The sequence below is a fragment of the Nomascus leucogenys genome, chromosome 24 (assembly GCF_006542625.1).
Source record: "Nomascus leucogenys isolate Asia chromosome 24, Asia_NLE_v1, whole genome shotgun sequence".
Taxonomy (NCBI): Eukaryota; Metazoa; Chordata; class Mammalia; order Primates; family Hylobatidae; genus Nomascus; species Nomascus leucogenys.
This window is the reverse complement of record NC_044404.1, coordinates 3,143,731-3,163,629: the sequence shown is the minus strand read 5'-3', so window position 1 is coordinate 3,163,629 and position 19,899 is coordinate 3,143,731. Positions and strand designations below refer to the sequence as shown.

Genomic DNA, 19,899 nt, shown 5'->3' with positions numbered 1-19,899 from the left:
TGGAGCCAGTCTCATTTGCTTACACTAAAGTGGACCTATGGGGTCAAAGGGCATTACAGGCTTTTTGGCAGATGCAGCTGAAGGACCTCTGCAAGGACTGTGCCAATGCATGCACCAGCCTGCGTGGCCCCCCATCCCTGTGGCTGGTGATCCTGGGGTGACACCCTGATCCAGACTCTGTCTTTATCCCATAATAGAGGAGAGGGCACGCCACTGCCACAGGCGCCTTTCCTCCCACACCACAGCAAGATGCAGACGAGCCACCCTCCCCAGACACACCCACTGCACGCTGTAGCGGGGCCCAGGGAGTTGAATGTTCAGTCCAGGCCTCGCCCCTGTGGTTCAGTGAGACGCAGGGGGCCACACGGAAATGCCAGAGGCAGCCTTCAATAAGGAAAAGTCAGTAAGGCCCCAAAAGGCCTGGATGCTTCAAGTCCAAGCACTCGGGGATGGTGGAGGGAAGGTGCCACCCTCATCACAGGCTGGGCATGGCTTCCCAGGGGGGATGCCAGGGAGAGGCTCCAGATGTCTGGAGCCTCAGTGTGCCCAATGCTACTAGGTCAGACCTGGCTTTCACCTCCACAGTCCTTAAGAGTTGGTTCAAGACTGGGGTATGAATGAACCTTACCTCCGACCCACTGAGCAGAGCATGCCAGGTCCTACTTGAGCCTGCTGCCTGAACCTCATGCCCCAATGAGCAGAGCGTGCCGGGGGCTTGTGGGGGCTCAGGAAGACAGGTCCTACCCGAGACTGCCGCCTGAGTCTCACGCTGCAGCTCAGAGGTAGGACAGCACCACGGCCCCTCTTGAAGAACCCAGGGTCACCAAGGTCTGCTTGGACAATAGGCTGGCTGCCATGCCCCGACCCCGCCCGCGCCCCCCAGGGCCTCCCCAGCCCTGCCACTCACCATATGCTTCCTGCAGGTCAGTGGGACGAGGCCGTGGCAGCGCTTATGGACCAGCAGTTTGCAGTTGATGCACCTGTAGCCTTGCCTCGCGAGTCCCCATATCCTCTCGCTGCACTGACCGCAGTATGCTCTCTGCAGGCGGGAACAGAGCGTCAGGCCCAGGCCACACTGAGGGGCCAGCGGAAAGGACAGGCAGGGCCTTCCACACCTGTACCTTCTCAAAAGAGGACACTGAGCCCCGGTGCCTGGCGCCCCTGGCACCTTGTCCCTTCCGGGCGCCAGGCTTGCCCAAGCTCGACAGCCTCCTCTTGGGTCTATCCCAAGGTTGGGGGAACCAACGGCCCCAAGGAGAAGCCTGGAACCCTGCTCTGCATGAGGGGACACAGGGGAGGTGCCATCGGGCAGGGGTGACGAGGTGCTGCTTCAGGCAAGGCCCCCTAGCTTGCAGGGGCTGGGGGGCTGCAGCTCCTGCTGGGCTCTGCGTAGAGCAGCCTGGGGTCCCGTCTAGGGCTAAGCAGAGTGTGTGGGGGCACCCCCTGCCTGACCTTCATTCAAATAGAACCTCCTCCCGACAGCCTCAGAGAAGGGGAACTCAGACCCATGAACATCTTGAACTGCTACACGGCAGCCTGCAATTATCTTAGTATTCTTTGTTCAGTATTTTTCGAGATTTTAAATGATGCTTCTTTATTCTTCATGGTTCTGAACAATTCGAAAATGATGGTAATTATCAGCTTGTTTGGCGATGTTTTCATGAACATTTAAATGTTACGAAAGGCACGAGAATGAATGTTGTCGGGACCTGCTTGGACATTTTCTGCCTTGCCTAAGTGCCCGAAGTGTTCCTGGGAGTAAAGGGGCGCATCTGCACTGTCACTGCGTGCCCAGAGCCTCCAATTCCGATTCTTTCCAGACATAACCCTTTCATATGCTTTTCCCTGTTTTACCATTTTTCACGAATTTCCTTCCTATTACAGAGGCTCACCTCACACCCAAGTTAAGAAGAGGAAATACAGGCCGGGTGCGGTGGCTCACGCCTGTAATCCCAGCACTTCAGGAGGCCGAGGCAGGCGGATCACGAGGTCAGGAGATCGAGACCATCCTGGCTAACACAGTGAAACCCTGTCTCTACTAAAAATACAAAAAAATTAGCCAGGCGTGGTGGCGGGTGCCTGTAGTCCCAGCTACTCGGGAGGCTGAGGCAGAATGGTGTGAACCCAGGAGGCAGAGCTTGCAGTGAGCCGAGATTGTGTCACTGCACTCTAGCCTGGGCGACAGAGCGAGACTCTGTCTCAAAAAAAAAAAAAGAAGAGGAAATACAGCGTACTGTGAATGGCCTGCACTGAATTCACGTGAGGAAACGGGACTGAAGAGGAAATACAGCACTGAGTTCACGGAGGACACAGGGAACCCTCAGCACGTGTGGGCATCAGGTGCGGCTGAGCAAAGGGGGTCCACACACTCTACGGGACTCTCCTGCTCATCAGAAGAGCCTACTTGGGACACCAGGGCCCAGGGACCCTCCCCCTGCCCACACAGCCTGCTTGTCTGGGTGGGGCTGGATGACCAGCACCTAGGACAGTGCCCAGCACACAGTGGGCATCAGGTAAGAAAACACACATGCATCATCGCTTTCAACTTTGTAACAGGAAAAAGGAGCTGACTCCACATCCTCTGCACATGCTACCTACATCAGCCTGGCCATGACAGAGCCACACCAGGACTGTGCGCTCTATTCGAAGGAGGGATGGGTGAGAGGGGGCATCCCGCCCAAGACGTCTTCTCTGACTCAGGGCCAATCTAGCTTAACGCCGGCATTGGGAGTTTTGCCCCAGTCGGCACCTGCCGGATGTGTGGACCCTGGATTGAAAGGAGGCGCTTCAGCCGCTAAATGCCTGGACTCTGGATTGAAAGGAGGCGCTTTGGCTGCTGGATATGTGGACCCTAGATTGAAAGGAGGCGCCTTGCCTGCTGGATGTGTGGACCCCAGATTGAAAGGAGGCGCTTCAGCTGCCAGATGTGTGGACCCTGGATTGAAAGGAGGCACTTTGGCTGCCGGATGTGTGGACCCTGGAGTGAAAGGAGGCACTTTGGCTGTGCAGACCTGCTCCATTCTCCTTTGCGTCCACAGCGCAGAAGAACACCACCTTCCATTTCTAAAACCATTATTTAAAAGTCAAGTTTTTTTGGTATAATGTGCCTAATGTGTTTGGCTTTCTCTAGGTCACCATTTAACATCTCACTCTGCAATGCTAGGGTCCTATTTAAGACCAAATTCACAGCCACTGGGTGTCTTTACAAATTAACCAAGGTTGGCCAGGCGCAGTGGCTCACGCCTGTAATCCCAGCACTTTGGGAGGCCAAGGCGGGCGGATCACTTGGGGTCAGGAGTTCGAGACCAGCCTGACCAACATGGAGAAACCCCATCTCTACTAAAAGTACAAAAATTAGCTGGGCGTGGTGGCGCACATCTGTAATCCCAGCTACTCGGGAGGCTGAAGCAGGAGAATCGCTTGAACCCAGGAGGCAGAGGTTGCAGTGAGCCAAGATCACGCCACTGCACTCCAGCCTCCAGCTTGGGCAATAGAGTGAGGCTGTGTCTCAAAACAAAACAAAACAAACAAACAAAAAACACCAAACAAACAAAAAACAAACTGACCAAGGTTCCTTTCCGTGGGGAGCCACCCTTACCTGGGGTCAGGCCAGGACATCTGCTGACAAGGGCAGTGTGAATCTGACAAGGGTTGGCACCCACCACAGAGACCTCACGTGTGTGCTTTGTAGGTGAGGCTGCCCAAGCTCTGTCAAAAGCTCTTGTTTCAAATCTACATTTGAATTAGTAACATTTCAGGAAATGTGACATTAAAAAAATAAAACCTAAACCCCAAGTTTCCATTCTCAGAAACTCACAGGAATTCATAGATTAATGGGTAAAAACATTTTAAGTATGTCTTACATGATGACAACTTGTTCCTTGCTCATATTCCCTCCCTCCCTCCCTCCTTCTGACAGCCTCGCGCCTCGCTCTGTTCCCCAGGCTGGAGTGCAGTGGTACGATCTTGGCTCACTGCAGCCTCCGCCTCCTGGGTTCAAGCGATTCTCCTGTCTCAGCCTCCTGAGTAGCTGGGATTATAGGCACCTGCCACCATGTCCAGCTGATTTTTTATTTTTAGTAGAGACAAAGTTTCGCCATGTTGGCCAGGCTGGTCTCGAACCTCCGACCTCAGGTGATCTGTCTGCTCTGGCCTCCCAAAGTGCTGGGATTACAGGCGTGAGCTACTGCACCTGGCCTCCCTGCTCACATTTTCTTTCTTTTTTTTTTTGAGACGGAGTCTCACTCTGTCACCCAAGCTGGAGTACAGTGGCATGATCTCAGCTCACTGAAACCTCCAGCTCCCTGGTTCAAGCCATTCCCCTGCCTCAGCCTACCGAGTAGCTAGGATTACAGGCACCCACCACCACGCCCAGCTAAATTTTGTTGTATTTTTAGTAGAGACAGGGTTTCACTATGTTGACCAGGCTGGTCTCGAACTCCTGACTTCAGGCAATCCACCTGCCTCGGCCTCCCAAAGTGCTGGGATTACATGTGTGAGCCACCGCACCCGGCCTCCTGCTCATATTTTCAATCACCCATTTTCATGTTTTAGACCTGCCACACCCTTAACCTATTCTGATGGTAGGAGCCTGTCTGGGCTTTTACCAGCCTGGACTCAGGATATCCTACTTCCCACTGTGTTTTGTGGTTTTCGATTGCGAGCTCAGATGCCTGATTTATTTATCGGCAGGAATTCTTTGAGGCTGGCTTGAAGAGGAATTGCGTTGGCCTCTGCCAGCCACCTGAGGGCACTGCTTGGACCAAACCTGACAGGCACTGCTGCTCCTGGGTGGCATCTTCTGATCTCCCTTCCCCACTCTCACTCTCTATAGCCTCTTCTCCAGGGACCCAAGTGGTCACTCCTCTGTCCACTCATGATAAAGGCCAAAGTCTTGGGCCATCCACCCAGCTGTCCCTGTGGCATTTGTGCCCTATGTGCCACCAACAGAGGGCTCTCCAGCAGCCACAGCTCAGAGACGTGGCCCTGCCATGGTTTATACCCCACGTGGTGGAGTGGGTTGTTCACAGCAAAGGGAGTAGCTAACTCCAAACAAGATTCCCACTCTTGCTTGTAAAAATAATGCTGAGCTGATCTTCCCCATACACAAACCTCCGAATGACGGGTGACTTCTTTTGAAGAGAGACAGGAACATCGCTGCACATTTCCTGCATGATTTCCAGAGAGTAGGGTCCATGTCTGTCCCACATCTCCAGGGTTGGCAGACCCCATGACAGCAACCCTGGGCTTTAATTACTTTTTTGTTGTTTTGTTTTTGTTTTTTGTTGTTTTGAGACAGAGTCCTGCTCTGTCGCCCAGGCTGGAGTGCAGTGGTGCCATCTCGGCTCACTACAACCTCTGCCTCCTGGGTTCAAGCAATTCTCTGCCTCAGCCTGCCGAGCAGCTGGGATTAAAGGAACCCACCACCATGCCTGGCTAATTTTTTTGTATTTTTAGTAGAAACGGGGTTTCACCAACTTGGCCGGGCTGGTCTTGAACTGCTGACCTCGTGATCCACCCACCTTGGCCTCCCAAAGTGCTGGAATTACAGGCATGAACCACCGCGCCCGGCCAGCTTTAATTACTTTTAACATCTTCGATGTTGACAGAGAAAATGTCTTGTGTTTCCCTGATCACCTGTGGAGGTCATGCTGTTCTCATCTCTAAACAATTACAGTCTTACTTCATCAACCATTCACACCGGTTCTTAGCTTCTCGGTCCCAGCTTCTCGGTCTCAGCATTTACCAAAAGCCTTTGTATAGGAGCTCTTTAATTCTAAGTGTGAGATGTCTGGATCTCTTCTGGGTTTTATGTGCTACAAACCCCTTTCCTGTATGTTTTTTGCATTTAATTTGGAAACTGAAAAAATCTGAAAAGTCTGTGTGGCTGAGTCTAAAGACCCTCTGGTCCTCACTGCCCAGTTTTTCTCCAGAGATCTGCACAGCTTCTAGGTTTCTTTTTTTTATTTATTTGAGACGGAGTCTCACTCTGTCGCCCAGTGGCACAATCTCGGCTCACCGCAACCCCCACCTCCTGGGTTCAGGTGATTCTCCTGCCTCAGACTCCTCAGTAGCTGGGATTACAGGCATGTGCCACCACACCTGGCTAATTTTTGTATTTTTAGTACAGATAGGGTTTCACCATGTTGGCCAGATGGATCTCGAACTCCTGGCCTCAAGTGATCCACCCATCTCAGCCTCCCAAAGTGCTGGGATTACAGGCGTGAGCCACTGCGCCGGGCCCTGTGATTTTTTTTTAACCTCAATCCACCTGCAGTTTACTATGATGGGAGCCAGTAGCCTGGATTCCTACCCACATCACCCCCGGTTCCTGGACTGATAATTAACCAATCACCTCCTCAGGATTTACTGGAGGATCCCTTCCCTCCTCTACACGAAGTGCTCAGCCCTGGGGGGCCCAGGGCCAGCTCTGACCCAGCACTTCTGTTCCACTGAGTGGGCTTCCCTGCCCGCCCCCAGCACCATCCTTCACGGAGGAGGCAGCCCCTCACCTCCTTCTTCAGAACCTCGCTGGCTCTCTCCCTTTGGCTCCCCCACTGAACGATTCCTTCTCAAAGTCCAAGGGCAGTGCTTTCAAGTGCACATAAAGACCCAGGCAGGGAGCCCAGTCCCCAGCGACTGATGCTCACTCTTTCATCCTTGGTTCACCAACAAAGAGGACGGAAAAGTCTCTCTTCTCCTGGGTGCTTGATCCCCTTTAAGTCTTACTGATTCACACAAAACCAAGTGCTTTCCTCCTGAAATGCCCCTGAGTGGTCCTGCAATTAACATGAAGTGAGCACTACATGGAGTGGCTCTGAGGTCTGGGCAGAGAATGTTATGAGCAGGTGGTGAGATCAGAGCCCGGGCACAATTAGGCGGGAATCCGACAGGGTGAATCGCAGGGCAGCCACCCTCCCTGAGCAATCAGGTTGCAGGCTTTTGGGCCACTCTCGCCTTGGCCTCTGTGTTTGTGAAACTGGCTCGTTCACGCGCCCGGGAGGGCTGCACCTCCACAGCAGAGCGGGGCTGTGGTGGGTCCACCTGCCACCCGTTCCTTCAGTGTCTGCAGGAAGGAAAGGAAAAGCTTTTGCTCACTGGTGGTGGGGAGGGGGAGGATCACTTATGGTCTGCACCTGCCATCGGCAGAATGGACTTTTCTCCTAAAAGCTGCACAGTGAGAGGCCACACCCTGTGCTGGCTGGAGCCCTGGCCCATGTCACTGGGTGGGTGGGGTTCACTCTGGGCTAATCTGTCATGCAGAATGACAGAAGAGACAGATACAGAGAAGGCCATGTGGAGACGGAGGCAGAGGTGAGTGGTTCCTCTGCGAGCCCAGGAACAAGGCTGCCCACGGCTACCAGTGGCTGCGGGGGAAGGAGGGCACAGCCCTGCGGCACTGTAATGGGTAATACTAGGCGCCAACTTGACTGGATTGAAGGATGCCTAGAGAACTGGTGAAGTATTGCTTCTGGGTGTGTCTATGAGGGTGCTGCCCAGAGACTGGCATTTGAGTCAGTGGACTGGGAGGGCAAGACCCACCCTCAATGTAGGTGGGCAGCGTCCAATCGGCTGCCAGTGCGGCTGGGGTGAAGCAGGCGGAAGCAGGTGGGAGAAGCAGTTTTCCTGGGTCTTCTGGCTTTCTTCTTTCTCCATGCTGGACGCTTCCTGCCATTCGTCCTGCCCTTGGACATCAGATTCCAGGTTCTTCGGCCTTTAGACTCTGGGACTTATTAGTGGTTTGCTGGGGGCTCTGGAGACTCTGGCCACAGGCTGAAGGCTGCGCTGTCGGCTTCCCTGCTTTTGAGGCTTTTGGACTCGGACTGAGCCACTACTGGCTTCTTTCTTCCCCAGCCTGCAGCTGACCTATCGTAAGACTTCGCCTTGTGAGCCCGAGGGCCAATTCTCCCTAACCAACTCCCTTTCATGTACATGCATCCTATTGGTTCCATCCCTCTGGAGAACCCTGACTCATAAAGACACCTTGGTTTTGGACTTCCAGCCCCAGACTGCGGGAGAGTGAGTTTCTGTTGTTTAAGCTGCCGGTTAGTGGTGCTGTGTTCTGCAGCCCCAGAAGGCTCACACCGTGTGTCCTCAGAGAAGGCGGCCAGGGTGGGCTGGGGTGCTGACAGGATCTCTGTGCTGCAACGCTCCCTGGTACCATACTCCACAGATGCCCCAATGTGGCCACCTCCAGCCACATTCTCCTGAGTCCCAGCCCGGACCAAACTGCCTGTTCACCCACACCCACCTGCCCTAAGCACACAGCCGCCTAGGCTCCCCATGTCCTGGTGTCCCCAACCTTGTCCTCAGGGCCTCCCAGACACTGGCTGGACTCTCCCGTGACTGCCACATCCTTGGTGCTCCTGGCATCTCCTCTGCACTGACCTCCCAGGCAGTATGATCAGATGCCTCCTCCTCCAGGAAGTCCTCTGGGCTCTCCAGGCAATGTCCGGGTCTTCCTAGTGCTGACCTGCTCATCTCCTGGACCCCAGTTCCCTCCACACCCCTCTTCAGTCACTGAGGAGCTTGTCCTGCATCCCCACCTGTGTTAGCCCCAAGAGGAATGGGAGTCCAGACCCACTCTTGCCACATGACAGGGACCGAGCACACGCAGGGGCGGTAGGAGTGGCTCACATGAACAGAACTTCCTGACGGTCTAGAGGGCAGACCATGGGAGTAGAAGGAGGGGCAGGTGACTTGAGGCCACTCCAGGAGACAGAGGGGCCATACACCCAGAAGAGATTGACACGTGAGGCCACGTGGCAGGTGAGTGTGGAACGCAAAGGTAGCCCCAGGGCAACTGCTCCTGTGAGGGGCTGTCAGGGGCTCTGTGTGGAGTCCCGCATTGGGGACAGGCCCTGTATGCTTCCACGCACCCCCAAGACACTCCCTGTGTGGGACCAACTCCAGGGCCACCAAGGCACCCCCAGACACCTCCCCTTCCACTGTGAAACAGAACAATTACAAAAGCATCTGAATCACCCATTTCATAGGAACTAGAAAAGCATCATAAAGAGAAATAAGGGAAATAAGCTAAGCGTCCTCTGGAAAGGGCCCCCGTGGGTGGCCGTTGGAAAGACAGAGGCCCAAGCAGGGATGGGGCTGAAGGAGCTTCCGGGGTTCACGGAGACTCTTAGCTACTAGGAAACACTGTGTGCAGCTAAAAACACACATCCTGGCGCTAATGTGGATGGAATGCGGCCGCCCCACTCTGGATGCAGGCAGGCTGGGGCCTCAGGCCAGTGAGCCCTGAGCCCTGATAAGAGTCACACAGCTAGGCAGACACAGACAGCATTCACTGGGCAGCCACCACGCAGGGAAAGGCCCAGAGGGCACTTGCCGCCTCAGACAGCCCTAGTCAAAGCCTCATCCTGCACCAGAGAAAGCATTTCTGTAACCTTGCCCTCAGGCGCCAAAAAGAGCCCAGCCTGGGCTCAGCAGGATGTGCCTCCCCTCCTCTCTCTTTGCTTTTAAAAGTAACAAAAGGCTCCTTGAGGGACTAGTCCCGAGGGGGCCACTCACCCTGTTAAAGCGCTTGGCTTGGAAGAGGTGCCCGTTGGCACGGTACAGCTTCCTCCATCTTCTGGCTCCCCGGCGGTAGATAGATTCTGGAAAGGATATGAGAAAGGCGTAAAGAAACAGCGTGGCAGCCACGAGCCCATGCAGGGTGCAGCTGCGACAGACCACTCCCGTCCAGGTGGTGGCGGCCGCAGCGTCCTCCCAGGCAGGGAAGGCAGGGCTGGAATGACGGCCTCCCGGCGGCCTCTCTGTGCCCCTCCTCACATGATCCTCATGGTGTCACGGCCTCGGCGGCTAGAGACAGAGACCCAGGTGAGGATGGAGCCAGGTGTCCTCGCAGGGCAGACAGGATCCACCACGGGACGGCCGCTTGCTGACAGTAGAGCCGTGAAGTCACCCCAGGCCAACGCGGGCCGGGTCCGTTTGCCCCCCTGCCTGTTTTCCTTTCCACCCCCCTCCTCCCCAGGCAGCCCTGTGAAAAACAGGCTTTTTTTTCCACACAGGGATAGTTCAAATGGGTCTCGATATTTACACATGACTGTCAGAGGAGGAAGAGTGGACGCCACACTGGAGCCTGGGCCAGGCTAAGATGCAGAGCGTCACTGACTTCACTTCAACAACTCGCCAGATGCAAGCGGCGTGAGGCCCCGGGCTCTCCAGTCGAGTTTCCTTTAACCTAATAAATCTCAGGGCAGGAAAGCCAAACCGACCGTGCACCCGTTTCCATTCGCATGTTACCAAAAACATCATCTTTATAACATGCATTTGACAGTCCAGCCCATGCGGACTGTGCCTCTTATGAAAAATGCCGGCACCAAGCCTGTAACCAGACGGCTGGTCTTGTCCTTCCTCAACACTGTGTCTCACTTTGCTCCTCCAAAACTCTTTGAAACGGAGGTGTGTGTAAACAGAATCTTCAGAAACGTAACGTACAATGGGAAGCTTTGTGCTTTTATAAAATTCCATCATAAAAGCGACTTTCATGAACCAAATGAAAGTGCCACAAATATACTGAAGTGGAAATTGTAACGGAATGTTTTTAAAACAAGCAAATGACTAGCTCTGGCTGGAAACTGCTGAAATCAGGCCACGCGGATGGTAAAACCTGCTCCTCTTCCTTTAAATGGAAGATTCAGTGCGAAACTAAGAAGTCACGGGTCCTCCAGGAGCGCAGGTCAAACAGGCCTCACGGCAGCGGGCGGCTCAGCCCACCCAGCCCTCCCAGGATGCGGCTTGGGGTTTGACAGAGGCCTGGTGACACCAAAGGCCCCTCCGGCCACAGACGGGACTCCCAGCAAGCCCGAGGCCAGGCTGGGGTCGTGCAGCCTGTGCCCTCTCTGCACTCCACCCACCTGGGCGCCAGGCCTGGGCTCCACAAGAGGCGCAGACCCCCAGGGGCGGCCACACTTTCGGCCCCTGTGCCCCTCAGCCCTGAGGAGGTCGGGTGAGCCCCCATGTGGCTCTGCCCATGACGACAGGGCGCATCCTGCCCTAACCAGCCTACGGCAGGTCCTGGCTCCAGGAGTCCGTCAGGCCTTGTCCCCTCGGGGGACGCTCTGCCTGCCCAACAACCCTCTCTGAAGAGAGAGAGAAAGAGAAGGGTGTGAAGCGGTGGAAACGGAGGCACTGTGGGCCACAGAAACTGGCGCACACCTGAGGGGCCGAGTCGGATAGTCGCACAGCCGGGGGCGGAGCTGAGGGACGGACGCACAGCTGGGGGCGGAGTCAAAAATGGACGCACAGTGGGGGGCGGAGCCAAGGGACGGATGCACAGCTGCGGGGCGGAACCAAGGGGCGGGCACACAGCTGGAGGGCGGAGCTGAAGGACTGACGCACAGCTTGGGGTAGAGCTGAAGGAAGGACGCACAGCTTGGGGACTGAGCTGAGGGACGGGCGTGCAGCTGGGGGGTGGAGCTGAGGGCCAGACGCAAAGCCGAGGGGGCGGAGCCGAGGAAACGGACGAGCAACTGGGGGCGCAGCCGAGGGACGGACGTGAAGCTGTGGGCGGAGACGAAGGGAGGTCGCACAGCTGGGGGGCGGAGCCGAGGGACGGCCGCGCAGCTAGGGGACCGAGCAGAGGGACTGACGCACAGCTGGGGGTCGAAGCTGGCTGGAGCGGGGACACACGGGACCCACCCCCAGTGCGCCTGGGAAACCCTGAAAATGCGCCAACTGGACACCCTTCGAGTTCAATCAGTAAAGAGAGTGACGTCCTAGCAGACGCCAGGGCTCATCGGGGAGCCTCCAGCAGGGTGAACAAACTCTCCCACAGGACACAGCACACAGCCCGGCGTCCCCAGTCCCCGCCGGGGCGAACTTAAGTGTCCCCTAAATTCATGTGGGGAGCCCCAACCCCCAATGTGGCTGTATTTGGAGATGGGGTCCCCACGCCTCCAGAACTTGAGAAAATAAGTTTCTGTCGTAAGTCACCCTGTCTGTGGGGTTCTGTCACAGCGGTCCAGGCGGGGACTGACCCCGCTTCCCACCACAAACACACTCGGCCCCTCGGAGACTAACGATGGAAACACATTTTAGAAGGAATTACAGAAGATCTCAGTCACCCTGAGTCACCTGCACACATGAGAGACAAAGGGCCCGTGGCTAGGGATGCTGGACTGAAAAATCCATGAGGAAAACGCAGTCAAAATAGGAACAGAAGTCCAGAGCAGGTGTCTCGCCCGAGAGAGACACAAGCATCTCAGCCCCGAGAACCATCGAAGCAACCCGCAAAGCCGCCCAGGCGTCTCCTACACTGTGGGGTGGGCACGAATCAATCCCCCCAGCCCCAAACACCTTCGAGGCCCAGGAGTGCCCGGGGGAAATGGCGTATTCTCTGGGAGAGCCTAGCAGCTCAGAAACGAGGACCATTTGCTCCCCCTAGGACCCGGCAGCCCCACTGCTGCTCGTCAAAGCTCAGAAACGCTCGTTCCTGGGCCCGGGAGCATTCAAGAATGTCCGATGACCTCAAGGTCTGTGGACAAGAGAATGCATAAACAAACAGATGTGTGGGCGTCCACTAGAAGACACGGCCAGTGCGAAGCCCACCTCAGCCATGTGCAGTGGCCCAGAGGTGTCTTGGAAACACCAAAAATCAAACCCTAGGGTGACAAAAACATGGTGCCATTGCTATAGAACCAAACAAGTAAAAAAAAAAAAAAAAAACCCGATAGGCCAGGCGCGGTGGCTCACGCCTGTAATCACAGCACTCTGGGAGGCCGAGGTGGGCGGATCAGGAGGTCAGAAGATCGAGACCATCCTGGCTAACATGGTGAAACCCCGTCTCTACTAAAAATACAAAAAATTAGCCAGGTGTGGTGGCAGGCGCCTGTAGTCCCAGCTACTTGGGAGGCTGAGGCAGGCGAATGGTGTGAACCCAGGAGGCAGAGCTTGCAGTGAGCCGAGATCAAGCCACTGCACTCCAGCCTGGGCGACAAAGCGAGACTCTCTCAAGAACAAAAACAACATCTTGTTTTAGAATACACAGTCATGTGACAAAAATGTTCCAGTAAGCAAATAACCAATCCAATTTCAGGCCAGCAGCAGTAACCAATCCAATATCAGGCTGGCAGCCGCAGGGGGACAGCCTGCAGCTGGGTGGGGCTTAAGTCCTGCCCCTGGCTGGCTGCCGGGGGGCAGTGTCCATCGATTACCACGCTTTATATTGCCGAGTCCTGTGCTCGTAGCGTGTGTCAAATGGTATGCTGAATAACAATGGAACTAAATGACCTGGGGGCACAGGGACAGAGAGGATGATTTCAAGCATTTCCCTCAGACCTGCCTCCTTCAAATATCCCATCTCACTTTTTAAACTTTAAGGGTTGGTTTTGAACTTTTATTAGGGAAGGGAGTTGCCCCAGCCTGTGTTGCCCAGGCTGGTCTCCAACGCCTGACCTCAGGCGATATGCCCACCTCGGCCTCCCAAAGTGCTGAGATTACAGGCATGAGCCACTGTGCCCGACCTTCAAATCAGATTTTTAAAAAGGAACAAAGAGCTCTGAGCCTGCAAAAAACTCCCAGGTGAGAAGCCACTGGCATCCCTGCCTGCTCACGGGTGCCACCTGGAGCTCGGCTTGAGGCAGGACACAGGTGGCAGCCGGCAGTCAGCTCCAGGCGCCACGGGGACAAATTTGCAAATACCAAAGGAAAATGAGTGAGAGGCGGGGATTCAAGTGACCCAAAGACCACAGAGGCGAGGCCACGCCCCACCCCACTGCAGTCCAGCTGGAAGGTCTGAGCCCATGATGGCGGCCCTCCTCTGGGAAGGCCAAGTGTGCTGGCACTGCCTGAGGGAGGGTCGAGCTGTGTCAGGCGGGAGTACTGCTGTGTGGAGACCGAGTGTGTCAGGCGGGAGTACTGCTGTGTGGAGACCGAGTATGTCAGGCAGGAGTACTGCTGTGTGGAGACCGAGTGTGGCTTAAGGGGATATGCGTGGATGCCAAGTGCCAAGGCAGGGCCTGCGATGGTTCACTGTATGTGTCCACGTGGCTGGGCCATGGTGCCCAGACGGCTGGTCAAATGTTATCCTGGATGTTACCATGAGGGTGAGTATGGATGAGATAAACATTTAAATCAGCTGACTTTGAGGGAAGTGGACTGCTCACCACAATGCAGGTGGGCCTCACCCAAGCAGAAAAAGGCCTCCACAGAACAAAGGCTGAGCTCCCTGAGCAGCAGTGCCGTGGCCGTGGCTCCTCCTAGGTCTCCAGCCTACTGGGCCCCCTGCAGATTTTGGGCTTCATGAGTCTCCGTGAACAAGCCAGTTCCTTACAATAGATCTTTCTATACACACACCTTATTGGTTTGGTCTCTCTGGAAAACCCTGGCACAGGGTATCTGAGGTGGGAGTTCTGGGCAGGCATCGTGTTTCCCATTTTTCTCGCCCTCACAGCCCCCCATGCGGTGTCCCACGGGAAGGCATGCCAGGAGCCCCTGGCCCTGGGGACCCTGGTTGGGCAGGACACCCAATACTCCCAGCACCTGGGTCCTGCCTCAGTGAAATGGGGGAAGCCCCATGGCGTCCATGCCAGTCCCCAGCTGGAAAGCAGGGACCAGGTGAGTTATAAGGGATAACAGGGACAGCAGCGCAGCCTGTACTTAACAAATACACCTTTTGGCCAGGCGTGGCGGCTCATGCTTGTAATCCCAGTACCTCGGGAGGTCGAGGCAGGTGGATCACTTGAGCCCAGGAATTTGAGTCCAGCCTGGGCAACATGGTGAGACCCCGTCTCTATAAAAAAAATACAAAAAATGAGCCGAGTGTGGTGGCGTGCACCTGTAGTCCCAGCTACTCGGGAGGCTGAGGTGGGAGGATCACCTGAACCTGGCAGGTGGAGGCTGCACTGAGCTGAGATCACACCACTGTATTCCAGCCTGGGCAACAGAGCCAGACCCTGTCTCAAAAACAAAACAAACAAACAAATAAAAGACACCCTTTTTATTTGGGGGTAATTTCAGATTCACAGGGAAACTGCAAAGGCTGTGGAGAACCTGGTAACCAGAAGCCTCCCCACGGCCAAGGCCCTGCCTGGCCCCTACTACTCACCTATGGAGGCTGAGAGGAAGCTTGGTGCTACCCAGAACCTCAACTCCAGCTGTAGGCAGGGCTGCCCTCAACTGTCTTTTTTAATAGACTATTTTTAAGAACAGCTTTAAATTGGAGAGTTCCCAGAGACCCCACCTGCCTGGCTCCCCACAGCTCTCATCTTCCACCCGCCTACTATGCTGTTACAATTAATGAGCCAGGATCCATGGCTACCTTAAGCGATACTCAGACCTTTCCTTGGTTTTCACCCACTGTCTGCGTCCGCCCCAGGGTCCTGTCCTGGAGCCCATGTGTCACTGTCCTGCCTCGTCCAGGAGCCCACGTGTCACCGTCTTGCCTCACGGGCCCTGCTGCACCGTGACTTTCTCAGACTTTATGACCGTGCTTTCCGACCGTGACAGTTCTGAGTGCAGGCTGGGTGTCTGCAGGATGCCCCTCTGTTGGGACTGGTCTGATATTTTTCTCAAGGTGAGACTGCACTTAGGGCCTCCTTAGCTTCTGAATCAAAGGAGCACCTTCCTTGAAAAATCCACATTCCCACCTTTTTGGGGGATTCTGCCACTGCCAAAACAAACGAAAGCAACCATGAAAACCCCCCAAACCTTCGAACTTCAGGCAATTGACTAGAAGTTTCCCTCAGTGCAAGGGGCCTGGACACGCGGGCCGGCAGCCACTCTGCCTTTCTGGGCCTGCAGGCATGGATGTTCGGGGGACCTGGCGGTCCCCACCCCTCAAAAGTCACAGTTGAATTTTCAGTGTTTGGGTTTCTGCTTGGAAAGTGACGGGCCTATTTCTGACCTAAGCGACAGTCAAGGGAGCCCTTCTGGGGATTGTGCTCTGGAAACAGGCCCCGGCCCCCAGATACTACTGGCGAGGAGGCTGTGGGCCTGGCACCGCGAGTCCCCCGGCCACCTCTGTGGAAAAGGGTCCCATGTTAGCAGGAGGTCCTTCCGGGGGTGCATCTGGACACAGCCTGGGGTCTCCCGCAGTGGACAGCACACAGTGGATGGCGCAGCCACGTGGGTCAGGCTTTGGAGTCAGAGCTGGCTCGATGTCACGTGCCCATCAGGGACCCATCCTGCCACCTCCTTGGGTGCCAGGCTCTGCTGAAGCAAGCAGGGAACAAAACTGTGGGGATCACAGGGGCCGCTCCTCCTCTTTCAGCCTTAACTCCGACAACCTCAAGGAGCTCTGTGCGTGTCTTTGAGATTCTATAATTAGGACGGCCACAGGAATTCTAAGGAGCTCAGTTTCCATGGCAATCTCCCGCCTTGAGCACTCTGACAAGACGTAGAAAACACGTTTTAAAACACTAAGCTCGGAGCAGCAGGCTGGGACAGGCGACAGCCCTCGGGTGTGAGGGCGGTGAGGGAGGGGCTGAGTCCCCGGCAGCAGGTCAGGGGGCACTCGAGGCCTCCGCTGTTCACTGGACACGTCCCCGCTACACGGGGTGATCAGCACAGCCCAAAGCAGTTCCACAGGACGGCCCTGCGGGGCCCGGATGGGTGCAAGGCAGTGGTCAAGCCACACACAGATAGCCAGGTGCCTTCTATGGTGGCCCAGGTCAGTGACCAGGAGGACAAGGAGACAGTGAGGTGCCCTTGGGCCCAGAGGTCCCCAGAAGCCGGGGTGCAGCTGTCACTGAGGGTGCAGGTAAAATGGGCACTGCCACCTCTAGACTCCGGAGCTTCTTCCCTGGGCAGTGATTTCCACTGGATTCTGAGCTCCAGGAGCCTGGGGCCACCTGGCTTCCTCTCCAGGCTTCCCCAGTACACAGTCAGCTGCCAGCATGTCCTAGGCAAACAGAGACACAAGAACAGCAAGGACCGCAAATTCACATCCAGAGCTAAGGTGTCCCAGGGCTGCCCGTGGCCCAGACACTGGAGTTTGGGGTTTGGGGTGGGACTCTCCACCTCACCTGACTCAGCCTGGTTGGCCATTGGTCCACAAACTGACCTGCACCCTCTATAGTGGACACTGGGCCACCTCGGCCAGGGGCTGCCAGGGACAATGGAGAACACGAACGCAGAGTCCTAATAAGCCACCAAGAGCTGCAGGTGATGCCGTTCACCTGTTTGCCTGGTGTGGAGCCCCTGAGCCTCGGCTACACCTGCACCAGAGCTCCCACTGCATTTCAGGCCAGAACGCTCTCAGCAGAGCTGTCTGAACAGAAGTCCTTCGTTCCTTCTGCATGCAGGCACCGTTCCAGAGGCTGAGGGCAGTGGGAGGCGGGACGTGGGGCGGGACAGGCCCAGCCAGGACCAGAGGGTGAGAAGGCACAGGGAGGGGCGTCTGAGGATCTGGGGTGGCCACGGGGCAGGGGCAGCAGTTGGGGGCAGTGGAGGTGCAGCCCCTCCATCTGAGGGACCTGCCCGGATCACAAGCCTGCAACTCAAACTTCCCGTTTCTAACCACAGATCTATTTCCCAGCTGAAAATGTGATTGAAAACATGCTATGCTTTTAAAGGTGACTGAAGAATAACACTAAAGTCACAGAAGACGACTTGGAAAAGGTTTTGGGCACCACTGTGGCGGGAAGCGGATGGCTGCTTGGGGCACAGGGTCTGTTTTGGGGACTTGCAGCCACAGCCCAGGCTCCCACCGAAGCAATCACCTCCCCCTTCCCCACAGCTGCTCAGTGCAACCACACAGCACAGAAGAGCTCAAGAGACAGAAGAGGCACAGCCGAGGCGCGAGTCGGGCGCAACGGGGAGCCAAGCTCTGCCGACTTCCGTCCTCTCACGTCCAGGCACATGGGACAGACGGACCCCTGGGAACAGGCGGAGCCCGGCCCTGTGGGCACAGCACAATGGGTATCATGGTGTTGGTGATACAAAGGGACAGGCAGGTGGATAAGGGACCCAGGAGGGATGGGCGGGTGTGTCCCTGCCACGATGCAGTGGCATGGGGGCTGCTCAGGTGTCCGCGGATCTCGGGAAGGCGGCCCCGGGTGAGGGGCAAGTGGCGAGCCTGGGCCAGTCTCTCAGTCCAAAGCCTCAGGTCCCCTCGTGGTGGAGATGGGCAATGCCATTCCCCAACCACAGGCTGTGGCCACTGCGTCCAGCTGCCCTCATGGGTGGCTCTGATGCCCCAAGACCTTGGGCTTGTTCATCTGGGGTCTAAGCCAATCAGATGAGGGCATTTCCCAGTGACATCACAGGCCCAGAGCGGTCACGTGACTGAGACACGCAATCAGGCTGGAGGGGGGTGGGCATGGCAGGGTTGGCGGGGCAGGGTCCCCAGCCCAGGGTGGCTGGGGGGAGACAGGGAATGAGTTGGATTACCCACCAGCAGCACCCACCTCTGGACATGTGATGGGGGACCTGCCCATCACCTGCAGCCAAACAACCTGTGGGCGGCACCTGCCCTGGCCACAACCCTGGCCAGGCAGCCCCTGCAGCCCAGGGCAGCAGACCAGCCCTCTGAGGCCACCAATGCTGGCAGACTTTGGTTTTTGAGCTGAAAATTTAAAAAGTCTATAAAACAGAGCCTTGTTCACTGAAGAAAAGTTTCCCATTGAGGAAGCTGATAGGCCTTGGCATCCGGGTCTCTGGTGCCTGGTGCAGGCGGGGGCAGGAGATGCGACAGGAACACACTAGGTGGGGGTGCTGGATGCTGTGCTGAGAAGCCCCCGCAGGACCCCCAGGTGACGCTGCCCCAGGGCAGCCTTGGATAGAGCGATCGGGCGACAGCTTTCAGGACACGGGCAACATCCTCGGGCCCTGGCATTCCCACCTGCGGGAATTCAGCTGCCCGACTCCCTCCCACAGTGGCCAATATGGACCCCTGGGAAAGGAACCGCACTCCATGGAAAGGAAGGGAAGTGCTGCATGTTGGCGAGAGGCAGCTGGGCGGCTCCTTCCAGGGCGCAAATCCCCGCATGGATGGGAGGAGGCTGTGGCTCGGATGCGTGGGCCCCCAAGGGGCAGCCTCAGTGGCATGGACTGCTGGAGGGACCCTGAGCAAATCTAAATCTGATTGGGACACCTGGCGCTGCCCTCCACCTACACTCCAGCTTCCTTCGAATAATCGGACTCACCTGCCATGGAATGCAGACGGAAGGCAGGAGGCACCACAGGGGCCTCAGTGTTTTCTTGGATTCCCTGGGAGCATGTCAGGGGCCACGGGGACCCACAGTCACTCCACGTCCTGCAGCCAGCTCAGGGCCCCACGCCTCCCTCCTCAGGGGAGTAGGGGTGGGACAAGGGCCAAAGCCTCCAGCTCCCAAGAAGCCAGGCCCCCCAGGGTGTCCTCTGCCCCACCGTCCTCAAATGCTGCTGTCAGCAGCCGTTCAGGAAAGTGCCCCTGAGAGATGTTTGGGAAGGAATTACATCCCAACAGTTTGGCCTTACAATCAGTGCTACTGAAAATATCCTAATTTGTTGTAATACAAAATCAAGATTTTATGAAATGACTGAGAGGCTGACCAGTATTTTCATAGTTTCCGTGGAAAGATGTACGCCAACTTCCAAGCAGTCCATTGCAAATAAATTCATACCAAATACCGCTCCTTTCTATGTAAGAAATTTTTTTTTTCTGGATTCACTAAAACAAACAAAACACATCAACACCAACAACAAGAAGCTGCTGCGAGTTCCTCACTGCTGAGCTCCGTGTCTCCCACCCTCAAACAGACCCAAAGGCCCAGGCTGGAGGCAGAGATTGCCCAGCGCCTGGCACAGAGCCAGGCTGGCAAGGCCCTTGGGAGGACGTGCGGCTGAGTCAGAATAACTCAGAACCAGGAACTGAGCTGCAAGGGGACGCGGCACTGAGGATGTGGCCAGAGACGCCACGCGAGGAGTCTAACCCTCCTCCCACGAACAATCGATGAAAGC

At 56.1% G+C, this 19,899-nt stretch overlaps 1 protein-coding gene across 8 annotated transcripts in view; it reads right to left on the bottom strand.

The window, feature by feature from the left end:
• The window catches only part of PRKCZ (protein kinase C zeta), a 133,951-nt gene that overhangs the window by 40,724 nt on the left and 73,328 nt on the right, over positions 1 to 19,899 (bottom strand). For all 8 annotated transcript variants that reach the window (XM_030805755.1, XM_030805756.1, XM_030805760.1 and 5 more), the window contains 2 exons: positions 9,526 to 9,611; positions 908 to 1,039 (listed from right to left, as the gene is read on the bottom strand). In XM_030805755.1, coding sequence (XP_030661615.1) covers positions 908 to 1,039; positions 9,526 to 9,611 — 218 coding nt within the window. The remainder of the gene's footprint in view (positions 1 to 907; positions 1,040 to 9,525; positions 9,612 to 19,899) is intronic.